Source organism: Leishmania major, chromosome 15, assembly GCF_000002725.2.
Source record: "Leishmania major strain Friedlin complete genome, chromosome 15".
Lineage (NCBI taxonomy): Eukaryota > Euglenozoa > Kinetoplastea > Trypanosomatida > Trypanosomatidae > Leishmania > Leishmania major.
In genome coordinates, this window is record NC_007256.2 from 421,901 (window position 1) to 445,118 (window position 23,218).

At 61.5% G+C, this 23,218-nt stretch overlaps 8 protein-coding genes across 8 annotated transcripts; all 8 read right to left on the bottom strand.

The window, feature by feature from the left end:
- Positions 1-308: 308 nt before the first annotated feature.
- Positions 309-3,902, bottom strand: LMJF_15_0940 (conserved hypothetical protein; the record flags this gene model as incomplete). Its single annotated transcript, XM_001681956.1, has 1 exon — positions 309-3,902. One exon carries the CDS (start codon positions 3,900-3,902, stop codon positions 309-311), a length of 3,594 nt encoding a protein of 1,197 aa, XP_001682008.1.
- Positions 3,903-5,053: 1,151 nt separating this feature from the next.
- LMJF_15_0950 (putative 40S ribosomal protein S3) lies at positions 5,054-5,713 on the bottom strand (the record flags this gene model as incomplete). The annotated part of the gene is made up of 1 exon (XM_001681957.1): positions 5,054-5,713. One exon carries the CDS (start codon positions 5,711-5,713, stop codon positions 5,054-5,056), a length of 660 nt encoding a protein of 219 aa, XP_001682009.1.
- Positions 5,714-8,402: 2,689 nt separating this feature from the next.
- LMJF_15_0960 (conserved hypothetical protein) lies at positions 8,403-9,341 on the bottom strand (the record flags this gene model as incomplete). The annotated part of the gene is made up of 1 exon (XM_001681958.1): positions 8,403-9,341. The coding sequence occupies one exon, from the start codon at positions 9,339-9,341 to the stop codon at positions 8,403-8,405; it is 939 nt and encodes a 312-aa protein (XP_001682010.1).
- Positions 9,342-10,129: 788 nt separating this feature from the next.
- Positions 10,130-11,362, bottom strand: LMJF_15_0970 (putative NAD/FAD dependent dehydrogenase; the record flags this gene model as incomplete). Its single annotated transcript, XM_001681959.1, has 1 exon — positions 10,130-11,362. The coding sequence occupies one exon, from the start codon at positions 11,360-11,362 to the stop codon at positions 10,130-10,132; it is 1,233 nt and encodes a 410-aa protein (XP_001682011.1).
- A 717-nt stretch (positions 11,363-12,079) lies between these two features.
- On the bottom strand, positions 12,080-14,545 carry LMJF_15_0980 (conserved hypothetical protein; the record flags this gene model as incomplete). Its single annotated transcript, XM_001681960.1, has 1 exon — positions 12,080-14,545. The coding sequence occupies one exon, from the start codon at positions 14,543-14,545 to the stop codon at positions 12,080-12,082; it is 2,466 nt and encodes an 821-aa protein (XP_001682012.1).
- Positions 14,546-15,722: 1,177 nt separating this feature from the next.
- On the bottom strand, positions 15,723-16,316 carry LMJF_15_0990 (putative succinate dehydrogenase; the record flags this gene model as incomplete). The annotated part of the gene is made up of 1 exon (XM_001681961.1): positions 15,723-16,316. One exon carries the CDS (start codon positions 16,314-16,316, stop codon positions 15,723-15,725), a length of 594 nt encoding a protein of 197 aa, XP_001682013.1.
- A 592-nt stretch (positions 16,317-16,908) lies between these two features.
- LMJF_15_1000 (putative 60S ribosomal protein L6) lies at positions 16,909-17,496 on the bottom strand (the record flags this gene model as incomplete). Its single annotated transcript, XM_001681962.1, has 1 exon — positions 16,909-17,496. The coding sequence occupies one exon, from the start codon at positions 17,494-17,496 to the stop codon at positions 16,909-16,911; it is 588 nt and encodes a 195-aa protein (XP_001682014.1).
- A 1,690-nt stretch (positions 17,497-19,186) lies between these two features.
- On the bottom strand, positions 19,187-22,249 carry GDH (glutamate dehydrogenase; the record flags this gene model as incomplete). The annotated part of the gene is made up of 1 exon (XM_001681963.1): positions 19,187-22,249. One exon carries the CDS (start codon positions 22,247-22,249, stop codon positions 19,187-19,189), a length of 3,063 nt encoding a protein of 1,020 aa, XP_001682015.1.
- Between the last annotated feature and the right edge of the window lie 969 nt (positions 22,250-23,218).

Here is a 23,218-nt window from a genome sequence, read left to right on the forward strand (position 1 = left end):
CACAAAAAGGGTGAGGGTGTGCGGAGGAATGTATGCGGGGAGGGGGAGGTTGTGTGCGCTGTTCTTGTGTGCGGCCCCTCCCCACCTGTGCCTTGCCCTCCCCCTCTCTCTCTAACTGTGAGAGGGAGGATAGCGACGAGTATGCGTGTGTATGTGTGTATTGGGGGTGGGGAGGATGAACAACAGCAGCAGCAGCAGCAGCAACCATTCTAGTAAGTCGGCGTCGAAAAACGGATACGCAGAGACGATGCAAGACCATAGGGCGTGCAGCACCGACAGACACACGTGCCCACTCGCACCCCGTTCCGTTACGCAACGGGTGCTCTGTCGAATCTTGTGGTGGTGGTGGCTGATTTTGACGAGGGTGAGGGGCTCGTGGACGGGTGTGCGATCCTCTTATGCGTCTGCAGGTTCCTGTTAGAGGAGACAGGGGAGAGGCCACGATGTGGCAACAGCGGCGGTGGGGAGCTGGATGGCACTCGAGGTGGTAGGGGTCTGAAGGAGGCAGGTTTGTGCGAGCGCGCTGTCGGCTGCGAGCGGGGTGGTGTGTACGACCGTACCGCAGGCGATGTAGTGCTGTTGTGGGATCGCAGAGAGTCACCGGGTCGCTCTGCAGACGCTGCGCCATTCCCCCCATCTCTGTTGCTCACCCCAGCCACCCGGTGGCACCCCGGGAGAGGCTGCGACGCTGCAGAGGCTGCCGCTAGAGGCGTGTGCGCTGGCGTCGGTGAGCCTTTTCGGGAGGGGTGTGCCGACGCCCCGCGATCAGGGCCTGCGAGTCGCTGCTCTACGCGGTGTCGTACGAGTGCCGGGGGGACTGGGGAGACGGAGCGGACAGCTGGATGTGACCGCAAGGGTGGCGGGCTTGACGCACTGCGACCGCGCACGCGCGAAACGAGCGGTGCCACTGTGCTCTGCGGAGCTGCCAGCAGGTCCCGGACACGTTGACCGTGGATCCACAGCTCCGCCTTGGCCGATGCTGGCGAAGACGACACCGGGGCACCAGGGCCGTCGTTGTGGCAGCTACCCACATCCGCGGTGTCCTCGCGCGGGTCGGTGGCGGCTTGCAGGGCATCCCACGCCGCGACGAGCTCCTTCAGGTGGTTCACGATGCGGGGAAGCTCCTTGGCCACGCGCCGCCGCGTTTTCTCTTCCTGCAGGAGCTGCTTCGCCATGTTCACCTTCTTATTCAAGAGCCGCTCGCGGCTCGTAGCGCGCATCTCAGCCTCCTCCCGGACAATCTCCTGATAGTTGTGCACCAGCGGCGCGGCTTGCTCGATGATATGCAGCCGCAGACGCAAAAACTCAATCTCGTCCGCCGCCTGCTCCCGCACCTGCTGGCACGCGGTTAGGTGGCGCTGAAAGCTGAGGAGCACCTTACCAGACGGCGACGGTGGTGGTGGTGGTGGTGCAGCGACAGCCGCCGCCTCACGCGCCTCGGCACCGCTTGCATTCTCCTCGTCGACCTCATCGCGCCACTGCTGCTGCCGTGTCGCAGGGACTGCTGACTCCTTTGACTGGAACGTCTCCAGTAGCTCTTCCTCCATCGCCACGCGCAGCTCCCCGTCCGGTGCCACCGCGTACGTCTTGTCGCGCGTTGCCGCGTAGTAGGCTTCGTAGACGTCGCGCAGCTGGCCCATTGTCTTCTCTACTAGGATGTCCTGCTGTGTGCTGAGGTGCGCCTGAAAGGCAGCTCGAGCGCGGCGGACGTAGTCCAGCACCGGTGCGTACGAGGCGGCGCGCAGGACTTGGCGGAGAGCTGGCGGCAGGTACAAGCCGCCGCCCGTCCGGTGCACATCCTTCTGTTCACGGGCGCTGTCGCAATCATCCACCGCCGCCGGTGACGTGAGTCTCGTGCTGCTCTTCAGGGATGGCGGCGGCGTCGGCATCGCGTGAAGCAGAGCCACACCGGCTGCAGGGCACGGCTGCTGCTGCTGCGCGGCCACATCCGCCTCGTACGCAGCGTGCAGCTGCCTGTACCGCGCGACGATCTCCTCCGTCGTTTGCCTGTACGGCTCCGGCTTGAAAGGAGCGAGAGGCGGCGAGCAGATGGAGGTCTTGACAGGCCATGCGACAGCATTCTCGTCAGGGCCGTTGCTACGGATAGAGCCGCTGGCCTTGCCTTCGCTCTGTGCCTCATCCCTGCACCGGCGCGGAAGGGAAAAGGGTGACGAGGCCTTTGGAGACGGCCTTTGCACAGACATGGCCCGCCACAACACCTCTAGCGTGTCGAGTGCGTGCAGCTCCTCCTGCGCCTCCAGCTGCATGCGACGGTTGTGCTCGTCGATGCTGCGTAGAGTTGCTTCGGCTTCGGCTTGAATGCGCGTGAGCGTGAGGTCTTGATGGGTGCCGTATGCAGTTATGCTCGACACGTCCACCTCTAGCACTGTCGCGCGCGCCGCCTCGCCCGGTGGTGTGCCAACGGGACTCCTCGCTACCGTCTTGGCGTGAACACTGGCGCTCTTGGCTGCGGCGAGGACGCCGGTGGACGACGTCGCTGTCTGTGCGGTGATGCGTGCCTCCGTCGCCACTGTTGTAGAGCTGCACGTCGGCCACGTCGAGCTACCTAGCTCGCCTTCACCGCCGTGCTTGAGCGGCGCGTGATCGACGTTGCTGTCGCTGCCAGTCAAGCTGTACGGTGTGTCGGGAGAGCACGAGGCAGCACACAAGAGCAGCTGCAGTTCCTCACGCGTGGCGTCCTGCAGCGAAGTTGTGGGGCGGTTGATAAGAGACGCAATGGCATCTGCCTCTTCCTTGGCACCAGAGCTGCTGCTGCTCTCTTCGCACTTGTCGCTGGACGGCGCTACCGAGGCTGCGGCGACGCCGGATGTCTTGGGCGATGTCAGCGGCGAGACGAAGCCGGAGGAGCGCGTGGACGCCGCGTCGACGGCGACAGTTGTCTGCAGCCGTCGATCCACCGCAGAGTCCCAATCAAGGCTGACCCGCTTTACAAGCTCGCTGCCGCCGCCGTCCTCCTCGTTGCCGAGGTACTTGGCACGATACGCCGCACACAGAACCACCTGCTCCTGCGCGCTGCGGTTGATCATCGCACGCTGCTTGCACAGCAGCTGCAGCACTTGCAGTCGATTGTCGGCGAGGCGCTGTAGCCGCCCGAGCTCCGCTTGCAGCAGCCGACGCACACCTTCGTGAGTGTTGTTGTGAAGCAGGCAGTGCAGGGCATGGGTCGCGGCAATGTGCGCATCGCCACCGCTGAAGTTTGCTCCCTGCTCGCCGTTGCCCTCATCGGTCTCTAAGCCCGCGCCGCCTCCCTGATGGGCGCGCTCTTGCTGGTGCTGCTCGTCGTCGTTCTCGCCACGCTGCCCCGACGGGCACGAGGCGCTGATGAGTGTGACAAAAGAGGGGAGAGAGAGATACATAAACTCTTTGCCGCGTGACGGGGAAACGCCTGCTTCCCCATCCCCACCAACGTCGCCATTGCTCCGCCGAGCGGCCGCCGACTCCGATGCAGTGTCCAGTGGCCCCGCTTCATCGCCCCTGTTGCTACCCCTGCCTCCGTCGACAGTGAACGGGTGCCGCTGCTGCGTCTGTGCGTAGTGCTGTTTCAGTAGCGACACGATCGACGCCACCTCCGGCTGCCGCGGCGCTTCATCCAGCCTCACGGCGAGGTGGCACACGTCCCGCAGCAGTGCGTCGTTCTCCGCAGCCGCGCTGGACTCAGCGGCCTCCTGCAGGGCGCCGAAGTCGTCGAGAAAGGGCAGGAGAGCACCGGAGAGAAACGCATTCCACTTTTGCTGCCGGTCGCGCGAGGCGATACCCATCCGCTGCCACACCGTGTATACACGCTGGGCGACGGCAGAGAGCCGCTGCACCGCAGGCGCGACGCGCGGGTCCGCCACATCTACTGCGGCATCCATCGCAGGTACGGCGGATGTGCGACGCATAGCGTGGGGTGGAGTGGGAGGGGTGGTGGTGGTGGTGGCGAATGGCGCACAGGCTGCCGCTCGCGGCTGATGCGAGCCAATTACTTGGCACACTTTTCGAGGCGTATCGAGAGAGGGGGGAGGGAGGAGGGGGGAGGGAGGAGGAGGGGCGGGGGGTGCAGCTGTACAGCAGCGTCTGCTATATATATATATAGATATATAGGTATGTATGGTTTGCCCTTTTCTCGAGGAGACAACGGCGTCAGATCTGTCTGTCGTTGTGCTCCCCACCCCCTCTACCGTCGTGCGACGCTACGGTGGTGGGGGAGGCGTAAGGGGCGCGTACGCGGACCCGTACAACGCACACGCAACCTGCTCCTGTGGAAGAGCTGCGAAACGAAACAAGTGGCGCAGTGCTTTCCTTGCGTGCCCCCAACAACGACATGAACAACAGAAGAAGGATACGACGAGTAGGTGGTGCTGTGCAGCGGTGCCGCGTGGCGGCGGCGGCGGCGGGGGGGGCGGTCGTGTAGGGTCCGACCACACACGCGATCCGCGATACGGAGCGCGGTTAGACGAGGAGGAGGAGGAGGGAGCGAAAGGTGAAGAAAGAAAGACATCGAGTCCGTGGGCGAGAGAGGGAGGGGGAGGGGAGGTGATGAAGCTGCAGCGAAGCATGAGCAACAAAGGGCAGAGGGATGTCCAAGACGGTGAGGACTTGGAGACACGCCACTTCGCCTTCCCTCCCCAACATAATTTTCGATACCACCGTAATCGTCTCGTTCGTCTTTCAGAGTGAAATGAGGAAAGAAGCGGCGCTGTGCGCATGGACCCGGACGGGTGGGAGAGGGAGAGAGAGACAAGCCGGAGAGGGAGGGGGCAGGTGGGTACATCATCATCATCATTGGTGATCGTAACGAAAATAGAAAAAATGCACGCGCGAACACACATGCACACGCACACAAGATGATGGCAGAAGACCGTCCGCTCTCTCTCTCGCGCGCGAGCAAGCTCACTTACTTCGTCAGTCCGTCATGTCCATGCGCACACGCACCAAAAAAAAAACATGTAAAGACAATAAAAACGAGAACACGTGTGCGCGGTTGTTGTTCCTCCGTTCCTTGTTCCGCAGCTGTCCGTCTCTCGCTGCCTTCGTCGATGCCCCCCGTTCGTTACTCAGACGCGGTGATCTGCTTCGGCTCAATGACGGTGATGACGTCCGGCAGCGGCTCCGACGGGCCGTTGCGGCCAGTCGAGTCACCGGGAAGCATGATCTTGACCTTGACACCGATGCAGCCGGCGCGCATGTAGCAGTGGCGGCAGGCGGAGTCGACGAAGGACTTGTGAGCCGTACCGGACTTGATCATGTAGCCGTCGCGGAAGGTCATGCTCTTCGCACGCTGGCCCTTGATCTTTCCACCGACGGTGACCTCGCAGCCCTTGGCACCGGACTCCATGACGTAGCGGATGATGCCCATGGCGGCGCGGCGCACCTGCAGGTTGCTCAGGAGCTTGAAGCGGAGGGACTCCACCTGCGCCATCGCGGACAGACCACGCACCTCAACGCGCTCAACGTACAGCTGGAGCTTGCCCTCCTTGTAGTTGAAGCGCTGCTGAATGCAGGCTGTCAGCTCGCGGATGCGGCGGCCGTTCACGCCGAGCACCTCACGGGTCTTCGTCGCCTTGATCACGATCTCCGTGCGGAGCGTCGTGACGTGGTAGGAGACACCGGAGAAGCCCTCTTCGGCCAGCTCGCGCTTGAGAAACTCAAACAGCTCGGCGTAGAACACGCCGTCGCGGATGATCATGCGCTTCTTGGAGAGAGGACCCATTTTCTCTGCAGGGTGAGAGAGAGAGAGAGAGAGATGCTTCCCAGAAGAACAGCGTCACTGCTCGGCGGCAGCGCACCGGATGATGTATCAGTGCAGTGGCGTGTATGTGCGCAAGGCCATGGCAAGAGATAGAAAGAGGGAGGGTGGTAGGGAAGTAATGAACGGATGGGTGTTGCACAGCAGGAAGAGATGCCTCCATGAGGCGTGTCACCCTCATCCACAGTGTACTTGCCGAACCGTGCCAGTCTGCCCAGATCTGACCTGACAGAGACAGACACGGAGAGTGACGCGGCCAGCACTCAGGGGGAGGTGAAGGGGCCAGAGAGGGAGCATGGCAAGACGGTGGGGGTGGTGACCTCTGGCATCGGCAAAAGCACGACAAGCGATATCGTTCTCGTCTCCACAACACGCGCCTCTGCGCGTGTGCGTGCCCCGTTTCTCTCTCTTTCTCTTCGTCTCTCTCCCTCCCCCTCTTCCCCCGTGTGCCATGGCGGGTGCACGCCGCGCCACGAGACAGCACATCAGCCCCCCCAAAAAAAGGCAAAGCAGCCGTGCCGACAACGTGCCGGTGAACCACCGCGCCCACACGTCGACGTGTGCCTGTGTGACGATCATGGGAGAGGTCAACACGTCTGCACGCGTACGCCGAGCGGGGTGACGTTACCGTCGTCTGTGGCGAGGAAGTGGTGTGCACATCACACATATATGCGTCTAATGTACTCGGAAGAGCACGATGACCGACGACGGCGGGTGCGGGGCCACAACTGACCGCATTCCTGGCCGTCGCGCGGGCCATCTTGCACACCTTGACGTAGTCCTACACAGCCCAATTTGCCGAGGAAGAGGAGAAGGCGAGATGGACGCTGTGGGCGGAGATATGGAGGTGCGTGCAGGACTTCGTGAAGGCTGCCTCCATGGGCACACCCACACCGACCGAGGTGGTGGCGGCGCAGAGCAGGGGAGGCGGTGCCCTTCCGCAGAGCGGCCAGCGGGTGCACATCTGTTGGAGTGGCACTCGCGACAGGCAGCACATGTGCTCCAAAAGGGGTAATCGGTGTCGTCGTGATGACGGACATCGCGATGGCTTTCGCCAATGCACTGTCAGCTGCCTGGCTGCAAAAGTTCGATGCCACTCACCAACAACACCAGAGTGGCATACTAGCGGTGCGCGCGCGTAAAGTTCAGCCCCCCCCCCCCCCCCACACACACACACACACGAGCGCGGCTGGGGTCACAAATGCGTAGCTAGTACGCCATGTGGAAGGTGGCCGGGTCCAGCACGGCTGGGAGGGGAGGGGGCGGGGGAGGCACGAAGGGCAAGAACGTTCTGCATCACGGCGAAGGCCGCCGGAGGGACCCGTGCGAAACACTTCACTGGTCTTGTCTTCTTCACGCGCGCTTGAAGGGGCGACAGCGAGAACGTATTTGCCGACTCAACCGTCTCGTCATCCCTGCGCGCATCCGCATCTACTTGTGCAGCTGCCGTGGTCGAGTTCGCCAACGCACGCTCCTCTAGGTCGGATCGGCCTGTCACCGCCACCAAGACACCCGCACTCGGCTTCACGACGGCGACACTGCCCGGAGTGCGCAGGCCGATAAAGGCAGCGTCGCTGCTGCTTTTCGGCGCAGCCGGGTTCCTCATCGTTCTGAGCGTGAGAAGGCTTGACAGCAAGCAACACGCGTTCCGCGTCGTCAGCGGTGTCTGGTTCGTCGCCGAAGTCCTTCGGGCCCGAGCCCTCCACTGCGCAGGGGCAGGAGTGTACGCCATCCTACAAGAGCGACACCAGCCGCTTCCGTAGCTCCACCGTGGCTAGCGTGTGCTCGGTATCGAATCTATTTAGTCGGGATGCTGTCGACGCCGGACTCGCCGATGCCACTGCTGCTGTGGCGCCCTTGCTGCACATAGACGCCTTAGGTGGTTGGTACCGCATTCTGCATCGTCAAGGGGATCGGAGCAATGAAGGCGAAGCTGCTGGGATGGTGGGAAGGGTTTGGCGTGTACGTCGGCCTCGTGCATGCTCTGCGCAGTGCGTCAACACCCTTCGCTGGCCGCCTTCTCCGACGGAAATGAAGCAGCGAAGAGACGCGCGCAGCAGACACGGCTGCGAAACCACTCAAAACAACAACAGCGGTAGAGATGGGTAGGGGGTGGGTGGGTGGGGAGAGGGTTCTGGTTCACGTGCGCCCGCACTGGCGTCTGCGTATGCATGCGTGGATGGAACTCATCGAGGGGGCGAAATACGAGCGACTCGCACGCACAGAGGGAGTGGGAGGTGAAGGAGTGCGTTACGACTTTTCAGGGACACAACGCGACGAGAAGACTTAGCTCACACGCGCACATATCGCGTGTGAGCAGAGGGCACCGAGGTTGCCGCTTGCTCACTTGCAAAGAGCGGATCTCTTGTGTCTGCACCACCTTCGCTACGTGTGTGTGTGTGTTTGTGGGCCGCTCTTCAGCGCCTCTCCACGTATCCGCTCCACCGTCTGCGAGCCATCATGGTTGACCATACGCATGTGCCTCTCCTTACTCCCTTCCCGCTGGTTCGCTCGACGCGTTTGAAGGCTGCGCACACACACCATACACGTGTACACACACACACACACACGCACACACACACACACACATACACATACATACACGTGTATACGTGTATGCGCCAACAGAGGATAACACCCATGTGCAGGCTCGCTAGAGCTTGAGTTCTTCGTCCTCTGGGCAGTACACTTGACACTGCTTTAGACGTTTGAGAACGGCATCGATGTCGGTGTCGGCATCAGCGGCCTTGCCGTGTGACGAGGTGGGCATCAGAAAGCTGTTGTGCGCCTCCGAGGTGGGGGTGGACCAGCTATGGCGGGGATGGGCAGCACCGACGTCAGACGCGGCTGTCGCCACCGCACCTGTCGATGGGGTGTTCAGTGCGTCTGAGGAGGAGATGCTCGGCTTGTACTGCGTAGTCGGAGGTGGAGGTGACGAGTTCGTGCCCGGAAGTGCGTTGCTCTTGGCTGCATCTGTGCCCAAGACTGGCTTGCGAAAGATGCGCCAGCTCCACAAGCCGCCATCTGCTTTCTTCGATGCTGTCTCACTTGCGTCTCGCCAAGCTACAGCTTCGTTCCGGGCCGCCTCGCGGGCGTGCAGCCCGAGCCTGCTGAAGCGTCGTTCCTCCTCTTGCTGATGATGCGTCGCCTCCTTCGCTGTTGACTTTTCCCGGTCCGACGCTGCCAGCTGCTCCTCGATCGTCGGCGTATCCTCCATTTTGTTTGGGTACCCGGGGTGCCACCGGCGCAGCACCACGCTAGGGGAGCAGTCAAAGACGTCCTTGCCGAGCCGCACATTCACGTCGTTGTGCATCTCACAAACGTAGCGTGAGACGGTGAGCTTGTCACGCACGTCTGGCGAGTGGTCGCGCACGTACTCCCGCATGTGGTAGGCGCACCAGCTGCACGCGTACACGTGCGCCCACGATTCGATAAAGTTCTTCATCGCCGTCTGCTGCACGGCGGACGGCTTGTACGGGTAGACGGCAGCCGAGGAGTGGAGGATGTTCCACCCCGACATGCCCAACTCCAGTGGCGTCGGGCACTCACCCGGGATGGTGGTGAGGCGTTCGTGTACGTCGTCGTCCGACATGGATGATTCGTACGGAGCGAGAATGGATCTTGGCTATGACGACGGGCACCGCTTGCTGCTGCGTGTGCGTGGTCTTAATGAGGGGAATAGGGAGATTGTGGGGCTCGGTGAGCGAGCAGGGAGGGAGGGGGAAGAGACGGTGATTGGTGAAAGGGTGAGAGGTGTGGATGCTTATGGTGTGCTCTTGTGTTTTGGGGGAGAGGGCCGAGGCGAAAGAGGTGAAGGGAGGCGAGCGCAGCGAGGTACAGGCAGCACTAGAAACACGGAGGAGTCAGCGGGCCAGGTGAGGTGAAGGGAGCCAACCAAAGCAGCGACACCGGGAAGCAAAACAGACGCACACACACACATATATATATATATATATGTATATGTATTCATGTCTGCTGCCCACACTGCTTATGTGCGCTTCTCTTCGTTTCTACGTGCACGGGTTGTCTTATCCCATCCCGATCACGGGCACATCACGCGTTGATCGCTGAGTTGAGGAAGAATCAGCACAGAAGAAAAAGCCCTCTACACACACACACACACACATATCGATATATATATATATATGGTATATATATGTATATACCATATACCTACGTACATACATGCACGCACTCCACCCAAGCGGAGTCGATCCAGTAGACGAATGAGGGGGAGGGGGATGGTAGAGAACAGCTGTTCACCGACACCTACGCCCGGACATAGGATGCTCACAGAGTCCTTGCGCGTGCACCTCTCGCTCTCACACTCACACACGCCACGCCTTGGTTTTTGGCACCTTTCACTATCCCCATTAAGTCCTACTGGATGGCCTTCATGCGTGCCATGAGTTCTTCAACAGACGCACCGGCCGTCTTGACGTACTTGTCCTCATCCTCGACCGCGGCGTTGTCTGCTGCAGTGCCAGCGTACGCGTACTCCAGCCCGCTCTCGCCCTCTTCGTTGTTGCCCAGTAACGCAGCGGCGGTGGCACTGCTTGCCGCACCAGCAGCGGCGAGTTTCGCCACCCCACTGTGGACAGCGAGGGAGTCCTTGCCTTCGGCCTCCACCGTGATGTCCCACTCGGCCGCGCACGCCTTCGCCCGCGCCTGCGCTGCCTGCCGCTCCTTCTCCGCACGATCTGCGCGTGCCTTGCGCGCGGCGTAGAGCGGGTGCGCCGCCTTACCCATTTCCTGGACCTTAGCCGCGTAGGCGGCCTGCCGCTTCCCGCACAGCGCGTTGCGGCACTCCGGGTTTGCCTTTAGCTCGACACGGGGGAAGTGGTCGCGCATGGCGTCGTAGCCGATATACTCGGAGACCTCGCCGAATTGGATGAGGTACTTGAGCGTGTTCTGCGCCAGGAAGCCAGCAACAATGCCCATGGTGGTCGGCAGCGAGGCCGCGCAGACGCCCTCCCGCTTCGCCTCTGGCAAGCCAGTAGCGACCACGAGCGGTGGACAGCACTCGTAGCAGGGGGTGACACCGGGAAGCAGCAGCTGAATGTGTCCGCTGACGGCGTTCTCGGCGACGCCGCTCTCCATCCACGGCACCTCGTACGTCAGGCACGCGAGGTTCACAGTGAGGCGTGCCTGGAAGTTGTCGACGCAACACAGCAGGAGGTCGATCGGTGAGTTGGGGCTGACGCCGCCCCTCGTGAGCGCTTCCGAGAAGCGTTGCCAGTGCTCTGTCGAGGTAATGTTGTAGGCGTGCGGCTCGATGACGGTGTCGGGGTTGATGCCCTCGAGGGTCTCCTTGGCGGCTTCGACTTTCTTCATCCCCTGCTGTTCGGGGCGGTAGAAGAGACGGTTCATGTTCGCCATCTCCACCGTATCGTAGTCGAAGAGAAGGAGCTTGCCGATGCCGCAGCGTGTCAGCATCTCCGCCACGACGGAGCCGACGCCGCCGGCGCCAATGATGGCAACCGCCTTGTCGCGAATGCTCTCGTAATCGTCCACGACGCCCATCCGCTGCAGCGCCATCAGGCGGCTGTAGGGGTTATCGTCGCGCACCTCGGCGCTGAACCTCTTCGGCGCTGGGGAGGAGGATAGGGGCATGACTGTGGCGAGAAAGGGGGAGGCGGCAAATCGACGGTCGAGGCGAGGCTTCGATGATGACGGCGGCTTACCTTGTAGGCACGAAATAGTAAGGGATCCGGAGTCGCTCCAAGCGCGCAACCTTTAGCGCAAGACGACCGCGCACACGTGAGCCGCAGACGCTTGTGTGTGTCTTGCTGTGGCGAGGTTGGCAGCTGCTGCCGGTGGTTAGTGCAGGGCAGTCCGTGTATGCGTGCTTGCAGCTGCTGCCGGTGTGGCTCACCACAACACAAGAAACCAAAATAGCGAAGAGGGGTGCAGGTCAAGAGTGCGTGAAGTGGAGAACCCCAACGGGGGGGGGTGCTATCATCTGTGCGCGTGCACCGTTGCCGGCGCGCGTAGGCCCGTGATCGTCACGACACCCGCCTTTCACGAGAAGAAAGACAGCGAGGAAAAAAAAAACTGCTTCGATGCCGCCGTGCGACGTCAAGCAACGCAGTCGGATGAGGCTCACCTTCCCTCGCCGACCGCTACAAGGGCCGTGTTTGTGCGTCTGCTTGTCTGCATGCGCGTGCGAGCCATTCGAGTGCACGCGAGGAGAGAAGAGGGAGGAGGGAGGGGCAGAGAGAGGGAGTAGCGACATTACCGGTGCCACGCACTCCCTGCCCGCGGCACCACCAGCGCTTGCCTATTTACTCCCCACTCACTCGCACTGCACTCATTATCATCATCGCCGGTTCAGTTCTGCGTCGGCCCTCGCGACATGGAGGCGACACAGCTGGCAAGGAATTCGCGCAGCTCGGCATCCTGCGCGTCTTCCTCGCCCACCTCGTTGGCGGAGGTGTAGGTGCGCACAAACGCCTCGAAGTCGAGCGGGTACATGGAGTTGAGGGCAGTGGCAGTGGGGGTGTGCGAGGGCGAGGGCGGCAGTGACGCGGAAGGCGGCGCGGCGCCTGTCATGGCCACGGCGGAGTTCATCGGCAGCGACGACGCCGTGACGCCCGTTAGGAAGTCAACGCTTTTGCGGGCCGCGTGAACACCGCCGGCATCACCGCTACGGGTGCCCGGAGTGTCGCCACCGGTCATGACCATCACCAAATCCGACGGGGACGCAGTCGGTCGCGGGGTCGCGTACGCAGAGCCGACGGTGTTGTTACTCTCGCGGGACAGGCGCCCCACCATCCCAGCAGCTGCGGTGGCAGCATTGGTACTCGCAAAGCTAGCCTCCACGTGAGACAGGGTGCCGCTCGTGGTGCTGTTGCCGCTGCTCACGGGCATACCGTCGCGCTCCCCGTTCTCCCCATCGCCGTAGCCTGGTGTCGGCGTCGCGGCCACCGCCGCTGGAGCGCCACCGTCGCCCTTCAACGTCCGCTGGTGCGTGCTGGGGCGGGGGGTGTTGACAGCGGAGCTGATGGCGGTTGCGATGCTCGTGTCAGCGGCTCCGCCAGGCGCGCCGCCGGAGCCAGAGGCTCTGCCGCCGCTTGGCGCCGAGTCCAGCGCTGCCACGTACAGGATGAACGAGATGGGGGCCGGGACAGGGACGGAGGGCGCGTTGTTCGTCACCAAGAACGGGCGGGCTCCTGCACCACCCGTGCCGGGTAGGCTCTCGTGCCTCGCGAGCATCACGCCAGAGGAGGCGATGCGCCTTTTCTGCACTTCCTCTGGCGTGATGCTCGCGATGATGATTGGCATGCCTTCCTCGCCCGTGAGGAGGTGCAGCTGGACGCCGAGCTGCTCTGCAAGCCACGCCGCGTTCTTGAAGGGCTTCACATCGAATGTTTTGCCTGGCAGCGGAATGAAGCCGGCTGTCACGGTGGCCGATGGTGCAGGATCCGGCGCAGATAGCACGGAATCGCGTCGAGGGCTCTGCTGCTGCTGCGGCGGCGGCGGCGGCGGCGGCGGCGTATGAGGAAACGGCGTTTGCGGCACCTCCGAAGGGCCGTACTCCGTCACCATGGCTGCACCGTCCGCGTCTGTCGCCGATGGTGAGGCGGCGGGCTCGAAGAAGCGAAAGAGGGTGAAGGTGCTCTCGAACGCCGTCACCACTGTGGAGCTACCGTCTGCTGCCCTGATGTTGCCCGACGGTGCCGCAGCTGAGCCGCTCTCGCGGCCGCTTGCTGCTGCTGCTGCTGCTGCCGACGACGAGGACGATGACGACGACCCTGCCTGCCGCACCGAGCGCAGCTCCAGCCCACCGCTCTCTGGCAGCGTCAACGCACACTGATTCGCGCTGGATGGAAGCGAAGCGAGAAGACTGCCGTACGCGCGGGCGTCGCCACACACCTCGAAGCGGTAACGCGACAGGTCCGCGTAGACACTGGTCGGCTCCCCCTCTGCGAGACGGAGAAGAAACGTCTTTGTGAGACTGCGCGCATAGGTGCAGTGCCACCGCACCACGTCCGCGTCCGTGCGACCCTTCCAAAGACATTGGTCGGCGTCAGCACTGTCGTTCCCCGCGTCGCTCGCCGCCGCCGCCGCCGCCGCGCTGTCGGAGGACTCCGCGGTGCGGTACTGAAAGTCAAGGCTTTGCACGTTGGTGTTGTGCTGCCGCAGCACTGTCGCGACGAGCGTCTTGGTGAGCAGACACAAATAGGGCTTGGGGCCATCAGCGCCGGCATCGTCTGCCCTACCCTCCGCGGCTGCATCCGAGGTCGCGAGGCCGCTGCCATCATCAGCGCCGCTTCGGCGGGAGGGAAGCTCCAGTAGGAAGCGGTCAAAGCAGCGCTTGTGCACCCGCACCGCGATGTGCCCGTTGCGGCCTGGCGACACAGCGCTGATCTCGATGCCGTCGCTCAGCCCCACAATGTACACGGCATCGCCGAGACGACTAACGCAGGTGAGAATACTCAGGAGCACGCGGATGTTCGGGCCACTCACTGTGAATTGGAGTGACATGCGCTGAAGATGGCTTCCGCTTTCGTCGCGATAAGGAAAGAGGACGGGATGGCGGTGGTGACGATGGTGGTGGTGGTAGTGGGGGTGGGAGTTGTGCGGGAAAGCAGGACGCCGAAGCCTTCTGTGAATGTCGCGTGACTTTGCCAGCTTCGCTGGCGTCTCTGCCGCTGCGCGTGCGTTGTGTGTGAAGGTGGATGTGGACAGTCCGTTGTGGTCGAATTTTTCAGCAGGGAGACAGCTGCGCTGCTTCGTGGGTGCGTGCTCCACCCGCTCAGAGAGGGAGACACACACACACACACACACACACATAGACACATCAGGTGATAGTGGCGGTGTCGGCGGGCCAGATCAAGGGTGTGTTGAGGTGAGGGCAGAGGCAGAGGGAGGTGAGGGGGGTCGCGTGAGATGAGATTGCGGGAGGAGGCCGAGGTAGTCGCGCACACGGCTGCACGCACGTGCATCCTACTCTTCCGTGTGTGCCTTCACTTCATAAAATCATCGAGACACATACACGTGTGCAAGAAGAGGGTGTGCATCCCGTTGTGGCGCAACCGCGGTCACAGCACCGTTTCCTTCAGTCAAGGAGACGCACACTGTGGCGGCGCGGCACCCACGATTCTTCTGCAGCGGTGACGCAGATGGATCTTGGAAGGCACTGAGCCCCCCCCCCCCCCCCCCGTGAGCGTGTCGGCGCGCATGCACGCATTCGCGTTACGAGGTGAGTCATTCAGTCGTGGTCGAGGGTGAAAGATAGCGAGACGACAACAACAGCACGAACAGCAAGGACACTCCTCCACATCGACATGCGTAGTGTGCCTCCCTCACTCGGGTAGGCGCTCATGTGCATGGGGGGGGGCTACAAGGGCGGTCTTCTCTGGTTGTAGATGTGCCGTGTGTACCCCTCTGCTTCCACCCCTCTTCTCTCTCGCAACGCACACAGGAGGGGCGAGGCGGGGGAGAGCACGCAACGACATCAGAGATGATATCGGTGGTGCAGGCGTTGGCGCGATGGAGGAGGCGCGACCATCTACTTCTGCAGCCACGTCTCCACTCTCCTGAGGTCGTCTCCATCTCTGCAGATTTGGTGAGCACAAGCACACACACGCACACACCTGCCTACCGGACCGCACCGCACCCCCTCTGGGGTATCCACGGCCGAGTCAGGCCACACAACGGCGACTTCTCCACATGTCGAGGAAAGAGAAAGGTGCGAGTCGCCGCACGTAAAGATCGCGAGATGATGTGTAAAGACGAAAAGGACAATACATTGGCTACTACTACTAATAGAGTGATCGTATTAAAAGACGCACTTGAGCGGATCGACCGCCTCTGCTGGTGCCCCCCTTCCCCCTCGCAGCGCAGCGGGGCACAAGCAGACACGTGCGCGTACTCACGGCGAACAGAACTGAAACAAGATAGTGCCCCCCCCCCCCCCTACTCCCTCCCCGAAGGCGACACAACACGCCATACTGCATCCGCGCTGACATCACAGCCTTTGCAGGAGACTTCGTTTTCCCGCCTCCTTCCCGCTCGTAACGGGCTCCATCTCGATCGCCGGCCCAACGCGCTTCGTCGACGGAGACGATAAGCGCTTGATCTCCTTCGACGCCAGACCAGGGTTGAGGAACTTGGGGCAGGTGATGCTGCAGTTGAAGATGTTGTGGCACATGTTCACCAGGTTGCCTGTCTCGAACATGCGCACGCGCTCGTCAAAGTCGCGGTCAAGAGGCTCGACGAGCCAGCGGTACGACTGCAGCAGCACAGCAGGACCCAAGAAGTGCTCACGGTTCCACCAGTACTGTGGGCAGGAGCCGGTGCAAGAGGCGCAGAGCACGCACTCGTAGAGTCCCTCGAGACGCATGCGGTTACTAGAGTCGACCTTCTCCTTCAGATACCACCGGTTCACGGTGTAGTTTGCGTTGGCGGCGCGCCGCGTGAGGAGGTGCATCGCTGTTTTGCTGTTGTCCTTGGCCGTGTACAGCTGCGGCGTCTTGGCCGTCGAGTTCTTTATGAGGTGGAGGTACATGTACAGCGGGCTGCTGTAGTTCGCCAGTTGGCCGGGGAGGGGCGCGGACGGCATTGTAGGGTTTCACGTATGCTTGCTGCCTTTTCTGAGGTGGCGGCGACAGCGACGCGTGTGTGTGTGACGAGTGGAGATGAAGGCTGACGAGGGTAGAAGAGAGGTTTCAGTGCAGTGCGGTTCATCCTAAACATTCTTCCCTCTGCGTGCATGTGTGCATGCGCCCGTTGTCATCTCGACTGGGCTTGTCGCGTCCGTCTCTGCACGCGCCTCGGAGACCCCTAGAAGGCGAGAGGGATGGGGGGGGGATGGGAGGTGAGAGGAAGGCAACGCAGCTCCTCCCTCTCCAAACATAGAAGCAGCACGACCCGGTCGTGCACCCAACACACAGGCACGCAGACACCAGGGGGCTTCTGCGATGGGTGTCTGTTCTGTTGCACACAGCGTTGCTGCCGCCCCCGCTCCACCCCACCCCCAACCTTGGCGTAGCGTGCGCCGTCAATGAAATTTTTTTGGTTGCTGTGTGTTGTGTTGCTGTTGTGGGCGTGTGCCGGAAAGAGAGGTACGCGAAACACGAAAAACGACAAAATATAAAGAATTCGAAGCGAACGAGACACAACACTGTGTGTGTGTGTGTGCGCGCGCGCCTTACCTACCAGTTCCAGCGGTGCGGCGCATCACCGGGTTTCACCGTGAAGACGGAGCGCAGGTAGCCGGCCTTTTCCTTGCCCTGAGCGTCCTTCTTGATGGCGGCGATGAGGGCAGCGTCGATCTTCTTCTGCAGCTGGGCGCGCGCGTCCGACACAAGGGTCTTCTTTCCCGCCTTGGAGGTCTTCTTGGCAGCCTTCTCCGCCTTAGCCTTCTGCTTGTCGCCCATGAAGTCGCCCTCGCTCTTGGTCGGCTTCTCCGCCTTGGGGCGCTGGAACACCTCGGCGGTGATGGACGCCGTGTCAACGCTGGAGATGTCCACCGTGGTGCTGGTGGCGATCACGTAGCGGGAGTCGATGCGGCGGATGGGGACGCCATTGTACTTCATCGGGCCAGACACGACCAGCGGGCCGTTGTGCGGCAGCTGCTTCAGGATCACGGCGCGGCGACCGCGGAAGCGGCCGGCGAGGATGATCGCGATGGCGCCGGGAGCACAGCTCTTGCGCAGAGTCGTGTACTCGGGGCTCTTGCGCGACACCTTCTTCGCCGCCTTCCTCTTCGCGGCGGACGCAGCGGACTTGGTGGCGGCCATGCTTGGAAGCTCTCTGGGACGGGGAGGGGAGGGAAGGGGGTACAGCTGGTTCCGTGCCAGTATCTCGCTCTCTGTGGTTGTGTGTTTGGGTGCAGGTGCAGTGGAACAGATACAATGTGTTTTAGTTTATTTGATGGGGAAGGGCGAGGGGGAGGGGGATGGGTATAAGAAGATCGACTTGCACCACATGCGGGCAGTGTCGCGAACATGGAGAGCGAAGGAAACGTAATTCGTGCACGTGTAGGTCCTTGACTGTGGGCATCACCCCCTCTCTGTGGAAGCCCGAAGCCGGCGAGGGGACTGGAGGTGCGGCGGAAGAGGGAGAGGGGAGGGGGGAGGGCAAAGACCCGCTTGAAACCGCATCAAACGGGGGATCCCTCTGCAGGCCAGCAGTGCCGCGGGCTCTTTTTCATCTCTCGCTTGCTGCATTGCTTACTGAGTTATGTCCTCTCGAAGGAGTGTGGAAAAGAAGACGCACACACACACACACACACACACACAGAGGAAACGGACACGCGACCACCGTTTGCAGACTCATATATAGATATTGATATATCAAGAGAGACACGAGGACGGGGAGAGGAGAGGCGCCTGCCTGAGAGGCAGGCGAAAATGGAGAGTGGCGAAGGAGTAGAAGAGAGAGAGAGAGAGAGCCAATACATCGAGGAAAAGGGGGTGGGGAAGAGGAAGGCAGGGGGAGGGGGCGCTGCGGCACTTGGTGTGGCGGTGGTCGTTGCCTTTATCGACGGGGGTGAGCACACCCACCCACCCACACCCCCCTCCCACATACAGAGAGAGAGAGAGAAGGAGAGAAACGAAAGGAAAAGGCCATCGAGAGGAAGAGGGAGCGGAGGCCCCGAGGGGGGGGAGCGAGCGAGCGAGCGAGTGAGTGAGTGAGTGGCGGGCAGCAAAAACGGGAGTTCGGGCAGAGGTCGAAAAAGTAACGAAACCCAACACGAACAGCAAACGCAAAGGCTTCGCCGTGGCGGCGGGCGTGGGAGAAAGAGGTTGTGCCTACTACGTGGGTGCGTGTGCGTGGGAGAGAGAGAGAGAGCATCCTTCCTACCCTCATGACCACCACGAGGTCCACTGCTCAGACGTGCGCAGCACCCACGCACGTAGAGCGAGGTTCCCACTTGCGGTGGTTCATACACAAAAGATATGACATACAACAAAGAGGGCCGATACACTCACCCCCCGCCCCCGACACACGGGCGCCAGCAGCCACCGTCGTGTGTGGGGACGAGTGCATTGCGATGTGCTCAGTGATTGTCCTCCTGTGTGCATGTGTGTGCGTGCGTGCGTGTGTCGCATTTCTACAAGCCATCGCTGCCACCAAACTGCCATGGCCTTTCCGCAGGCTGTGGCTCATGATGGACGCGTGCACTGCATTACGACTGGCCCTCGTCTCCCTCTTCTTCTCGACGTTTCTACACTGTCTTCGTTCCTGACGCGCTGTCCCTCGTGCTGTCTCACCTCAACGACGTCGTCGAGGGGGAGGACATGATGCGGTGCACATCGCCAACACCTCACTCTTTGAAGCGGGTGAGGAGAGGAGGAAAGAGGCTGCATCAAATCCCCTGTGTATGGCGCACTGGGCTCATCAGCGGGTTGCGTTTCTGCGGAGGGTGATGGTGGTGGTTGGAAAGGATTGTGGTCGAAGAGGCCGGCCAGACGCTACGTGGTTGCTCTACTTGGCACTCTTCGCCGCGTTGGCGTAGACCTCGGTCATGTAGCGGAAGAAGTCGAACTCGTTGCTGTTCACCCCGGTCTGGTAGACGTAGCCAGAGGCAAGCCACATGGCGCAGATGGCGTGCTGGTAGTTTTCCGGCACGCGCTTCAGCATCAGATCCACAGGCACCACCTCCTTCAGCGTCTTAGGTGCGTATTGATCCATCACGTAGCGGACCAGGTCGCGGTTCTGGAAGATATCGCTGCTCAGCATGCTTGCGCGGATCTGCACGTTCTTTCTGCTGAGCGCGTCGGCAATGAGCGTCTTCGGCTGCTGTGGGTCCTTCTCCCACTCGCGCCAGATGGCGTTGAACTCGAGCTTCGCGTTCTCCTCAATGCGGTCGAGGATCTCTTTCACGTACTTCTTGTAAAACTCCGGCGCATCCGTGGCGCTCTTGGCGGACATGTACTTGGTGTGCTCCTCGTCGGAGAGGCAGAGGCCTGCAAACACCTCCAGCGAGGAGGATGTCACGCCACCCTTGTTCGCCGACGCATCCTTGATGAGCGTCACGCCGCACTTCTCGAGCGCCAGACGGGCGTCCTGCGAGATGAACAGGTTGGCACCTTCCACAATGATCTTGAACTTTAGCTGCTCCGGCGGCAAGTTCGCGTACTTGCCTTCCATCATGGACTCACCGTCCGCGTTCGGAATCTTGAGAAACCTGCCAACGTTTTCGAGCGTCACGCTCCGTGGGCGACCGCCGCAAGGAACGAAGACATCTGCGTCGGAGTACTTGAGGAAGTGGAACTCATTACGCAGGCGAGAGCCGTCCTCGACGAGGGTGCCGTCGGGCAGCTTCACATTGCAGTCCTCCGTCAGCACCAGGAAGCCCTCCGGCGACAGCTTACTGCGGTTGAACTCGCGCAGAGGCAGGCGGTGGTGAGCCAGGCGGGCAAGCTCCTCGCGGTCGATGCCCTTCGGGTCGTGCAGCGAGGCCGAGATGTCCACCATGCCGACCATCTTCTCCTTGCTGCGCAGCAACTCGTTCGAGCCGAGGTCGCCGTCCGGGCCGCCGGTCTGGAACTTGCGCATCTCCGACTCGTTGAGGCCGAGCTTCTCGTAGATGGACGTCACGTAGGCTCGCACGCTGTGCGTCGTCATGCCGTACACGTCGTGCGGGATGCCACCAAGCTCGGGGTCCTTGCCAGTCGTGAAGGACTTCCACGACTTGTAGCCACGCCCCTTGCTGTAGAGCGCGCCAGCGGCCGGGAAGGTGCCGGCGGTGTTCTCATCCGGGCCGAGGAAGATGATCTCCTCTGACTTGAGCCCGTCCACGACGCCCTTTTCGCCAGGGATGATTACATCGAGCAGAGCGTCGACGTACTGGAGGAAGATGTGCTGGCAGCGCACCTCGTCGAACTTGTTTAGGTAACGGCTGGAGACGAGAATCGTGCCCTTGCTGCCGCCCTCCGGGATGTCTTTGTTTTTCAGCAGCTGCGTGTGGGCGAGGTTGTAGTTCTCCTGGAAGACGGAGCGCTTGTTCCTGCGGTAGTCACGCTCCTTGCAGATGATCATGCGCACACCGCCACGCGCGATGTCGGTGAAGCGGATGTGGAAGCCGCGCCACTGCCCACCAGCGAAAAGGAAGACGCCGTGCGGCACACGCGGGAACTCGAGCTCCTTGAGAAACACCGGGTTCAGCCGGAAGGCGAGCGCAGCCTTCTCTGTCTTGCAGAAGTTGTGCTTGATGATCACCTCGTTGAACTTGAGGAAGCTCATGAACAGCGTGTGGTCGTACTCCGGGCGGTCGTCCTCGCGCAGGCGGTGCGTAATTTTCTCGGCAATGGCAGCGCGGCGCTCGGGCGTGGAACCAAGACGGAAGTCTTCGTAGATGAGCTTTACAAACTCCGGGTAGAGGGCGATGACGGAGCCGGTGTAGCGCTCGGACATGACCTCCTGCGTCAGTGAGCTCCGCAGGTTGTTCAGCCGGTTCACGCCATTCGGCTCCTTTGCCAGGATCGCCTTGAGGTGACGGTAGTCGTCTGTCGTCGGGCTCGGAGTGAAGTACATGGTGAAGATGACGGCTGCGTCGATGAACACCGTCTCCTCGCATGACAGCGCGCCGGCCTCGTGCAGACGCGTGATGGCGTTGAAGGGGCGGTTCGGCAGCAGTCCGACCAGCGAGGCCCGCTCCTCTATTTGCTCAGCCGTCGCGCCGCGGATCTCAAAGCCGTACACCTGCACCCCGTTCGAGAAGCTGTAGGACACGCTCATCATGACCTCAGCCCCCTCAATCTCCTGGAAGATGGACAGCAGTGAGGCGACGTAATTCGTGCGCTCGACCATGGTGGCCATCGTGAAGGACACATGCCCCTTTTCCACCTCCTCGACGTGGAAGACCGGGAAAACAGAGCTGAGCTGGCGGCGGAGTAGGCCACGGATAATGTTCTTCTGCTCCTCCGTCATTTGCCTGGCGGCCGTCCGCGTCGGCAGTGCCGGGCTTTTGGGGTTGACATGCTCCTCCTCGCTGCCGCTCTCGACGAAGGGCTCGATGGAGGCGTTGTAGATGGCGAACTTGCGGTCCTCGCTGACGTAGTGGTGCGTGTTACTGCCGAGGTGAGGATCCTGGTTGAGGGACACGAACCGCGCCATCTTGCGCAGCATGCGCAGCTTCTTCTGAGGCTCGTTGTGGCATATGTAGAAGGCGGTGCGGTGGTTCTCGTGGACGTACTCGAAGGAGTCGCCCATGCGGAAGCGAGCCTCCGCCGTCAAGAGGCCCTGCACGTGGGCGATCATCTCCGCCTGAGAGAAGTTGCGCGGGTAGCTCGATTTCTCGAGGCCGCTCACAAAGGTGTTGGCGAGGGACTCGACAATCTTCTTGTCGAAGACAGCCTGCGTCGTAACAGCCTTGATGATGGCGTCCCGGTCCACCAGCGGCGATGTGGCACCCGAGGAAGTGAAGCGGCTCGGGGTGGCAAGCGAGGCGACACCGAGCAGCGTCGTGGAGGTGACGGCGTGGCTGGCCGGGAGGCCGCGGCCGCAGAGTCGGGCCACGGCCCGGGAGGCGGTATGGCGCATCATCTTTTCTTTTTCTTCTTCGGTTGATGTCGAGTTTTTTATTGTACTGAGAGCCTGGGATGACGCTTACGAAGATAACGTGCGCGAGAGAAAAACACTTGAGGGGGAGGGGGAAGACACGGGACAGCACCGAGCGTGCGGGTGCGAGAGAGAGAGAGAAGTGGGGGAGGGGGAAGGGGCGGGCAAGACTACCAAGTTGTTTTGTGTGTTAGGGAACGTGCAGCCGGACAAGAAAACACACACTTGCGGGCAGACGCAGACGCAGACGGCCTGAGAGAGAGAGAGAGAGAGCTACACGAGCACGCCGACGAGAGGACTCGAGGAACAACAACAAAAAACGACAAGTAGTAGAAGAAAAAAAAACGAGAGAGAACAGTAATAGGAAGTGGCAGGCACAGAGACGGGGGTTTGCGAGCGAGGGAAAAGGAAACCGAACGGCAAGTAGACGGTGGAACGAGAATTACGTCAACACCACCAACCCCCCACCAAACAAAGGCACGCAATCGAGTTGGTTTGGGTTGTGCGTCTGTGCGTGTAGGAACTCTACGGCGTTTCTTGGCGTCTCGGAGGCTGAGGAATTCGAAACAAGCGTGACAGGAAAGACGGCAGCAGGACCAGACTGAAGACAGACCGACAGATGCGGGACGAGCACACGAAAAGAAAAGGGGGAGGGTGAGTGAGGAGAAGGGGGGGGGCAGACAGTGAGAGCAAGCAGACACAGTGCGACAGAGATCGATGATACCTGGACAGGCAACTGCTTCGACTCCTTTTCCTTTTTTTCGTAAGTAACGCACTCGTTCCGTAGACCCTTTGCAAGGAGAGGGGTGCTGCGAGATTGAGAGGAAGCGAAGGATGATGCTAAGAGGAAAACACACCACGAATACAACAAGACTGCCTCTCCGATAGGTGTGTGTGTGTGGGTGGGGAGGTGTTCTTGTTTTTGTCTTAGTGGGGCATGCACATACGTGTTGC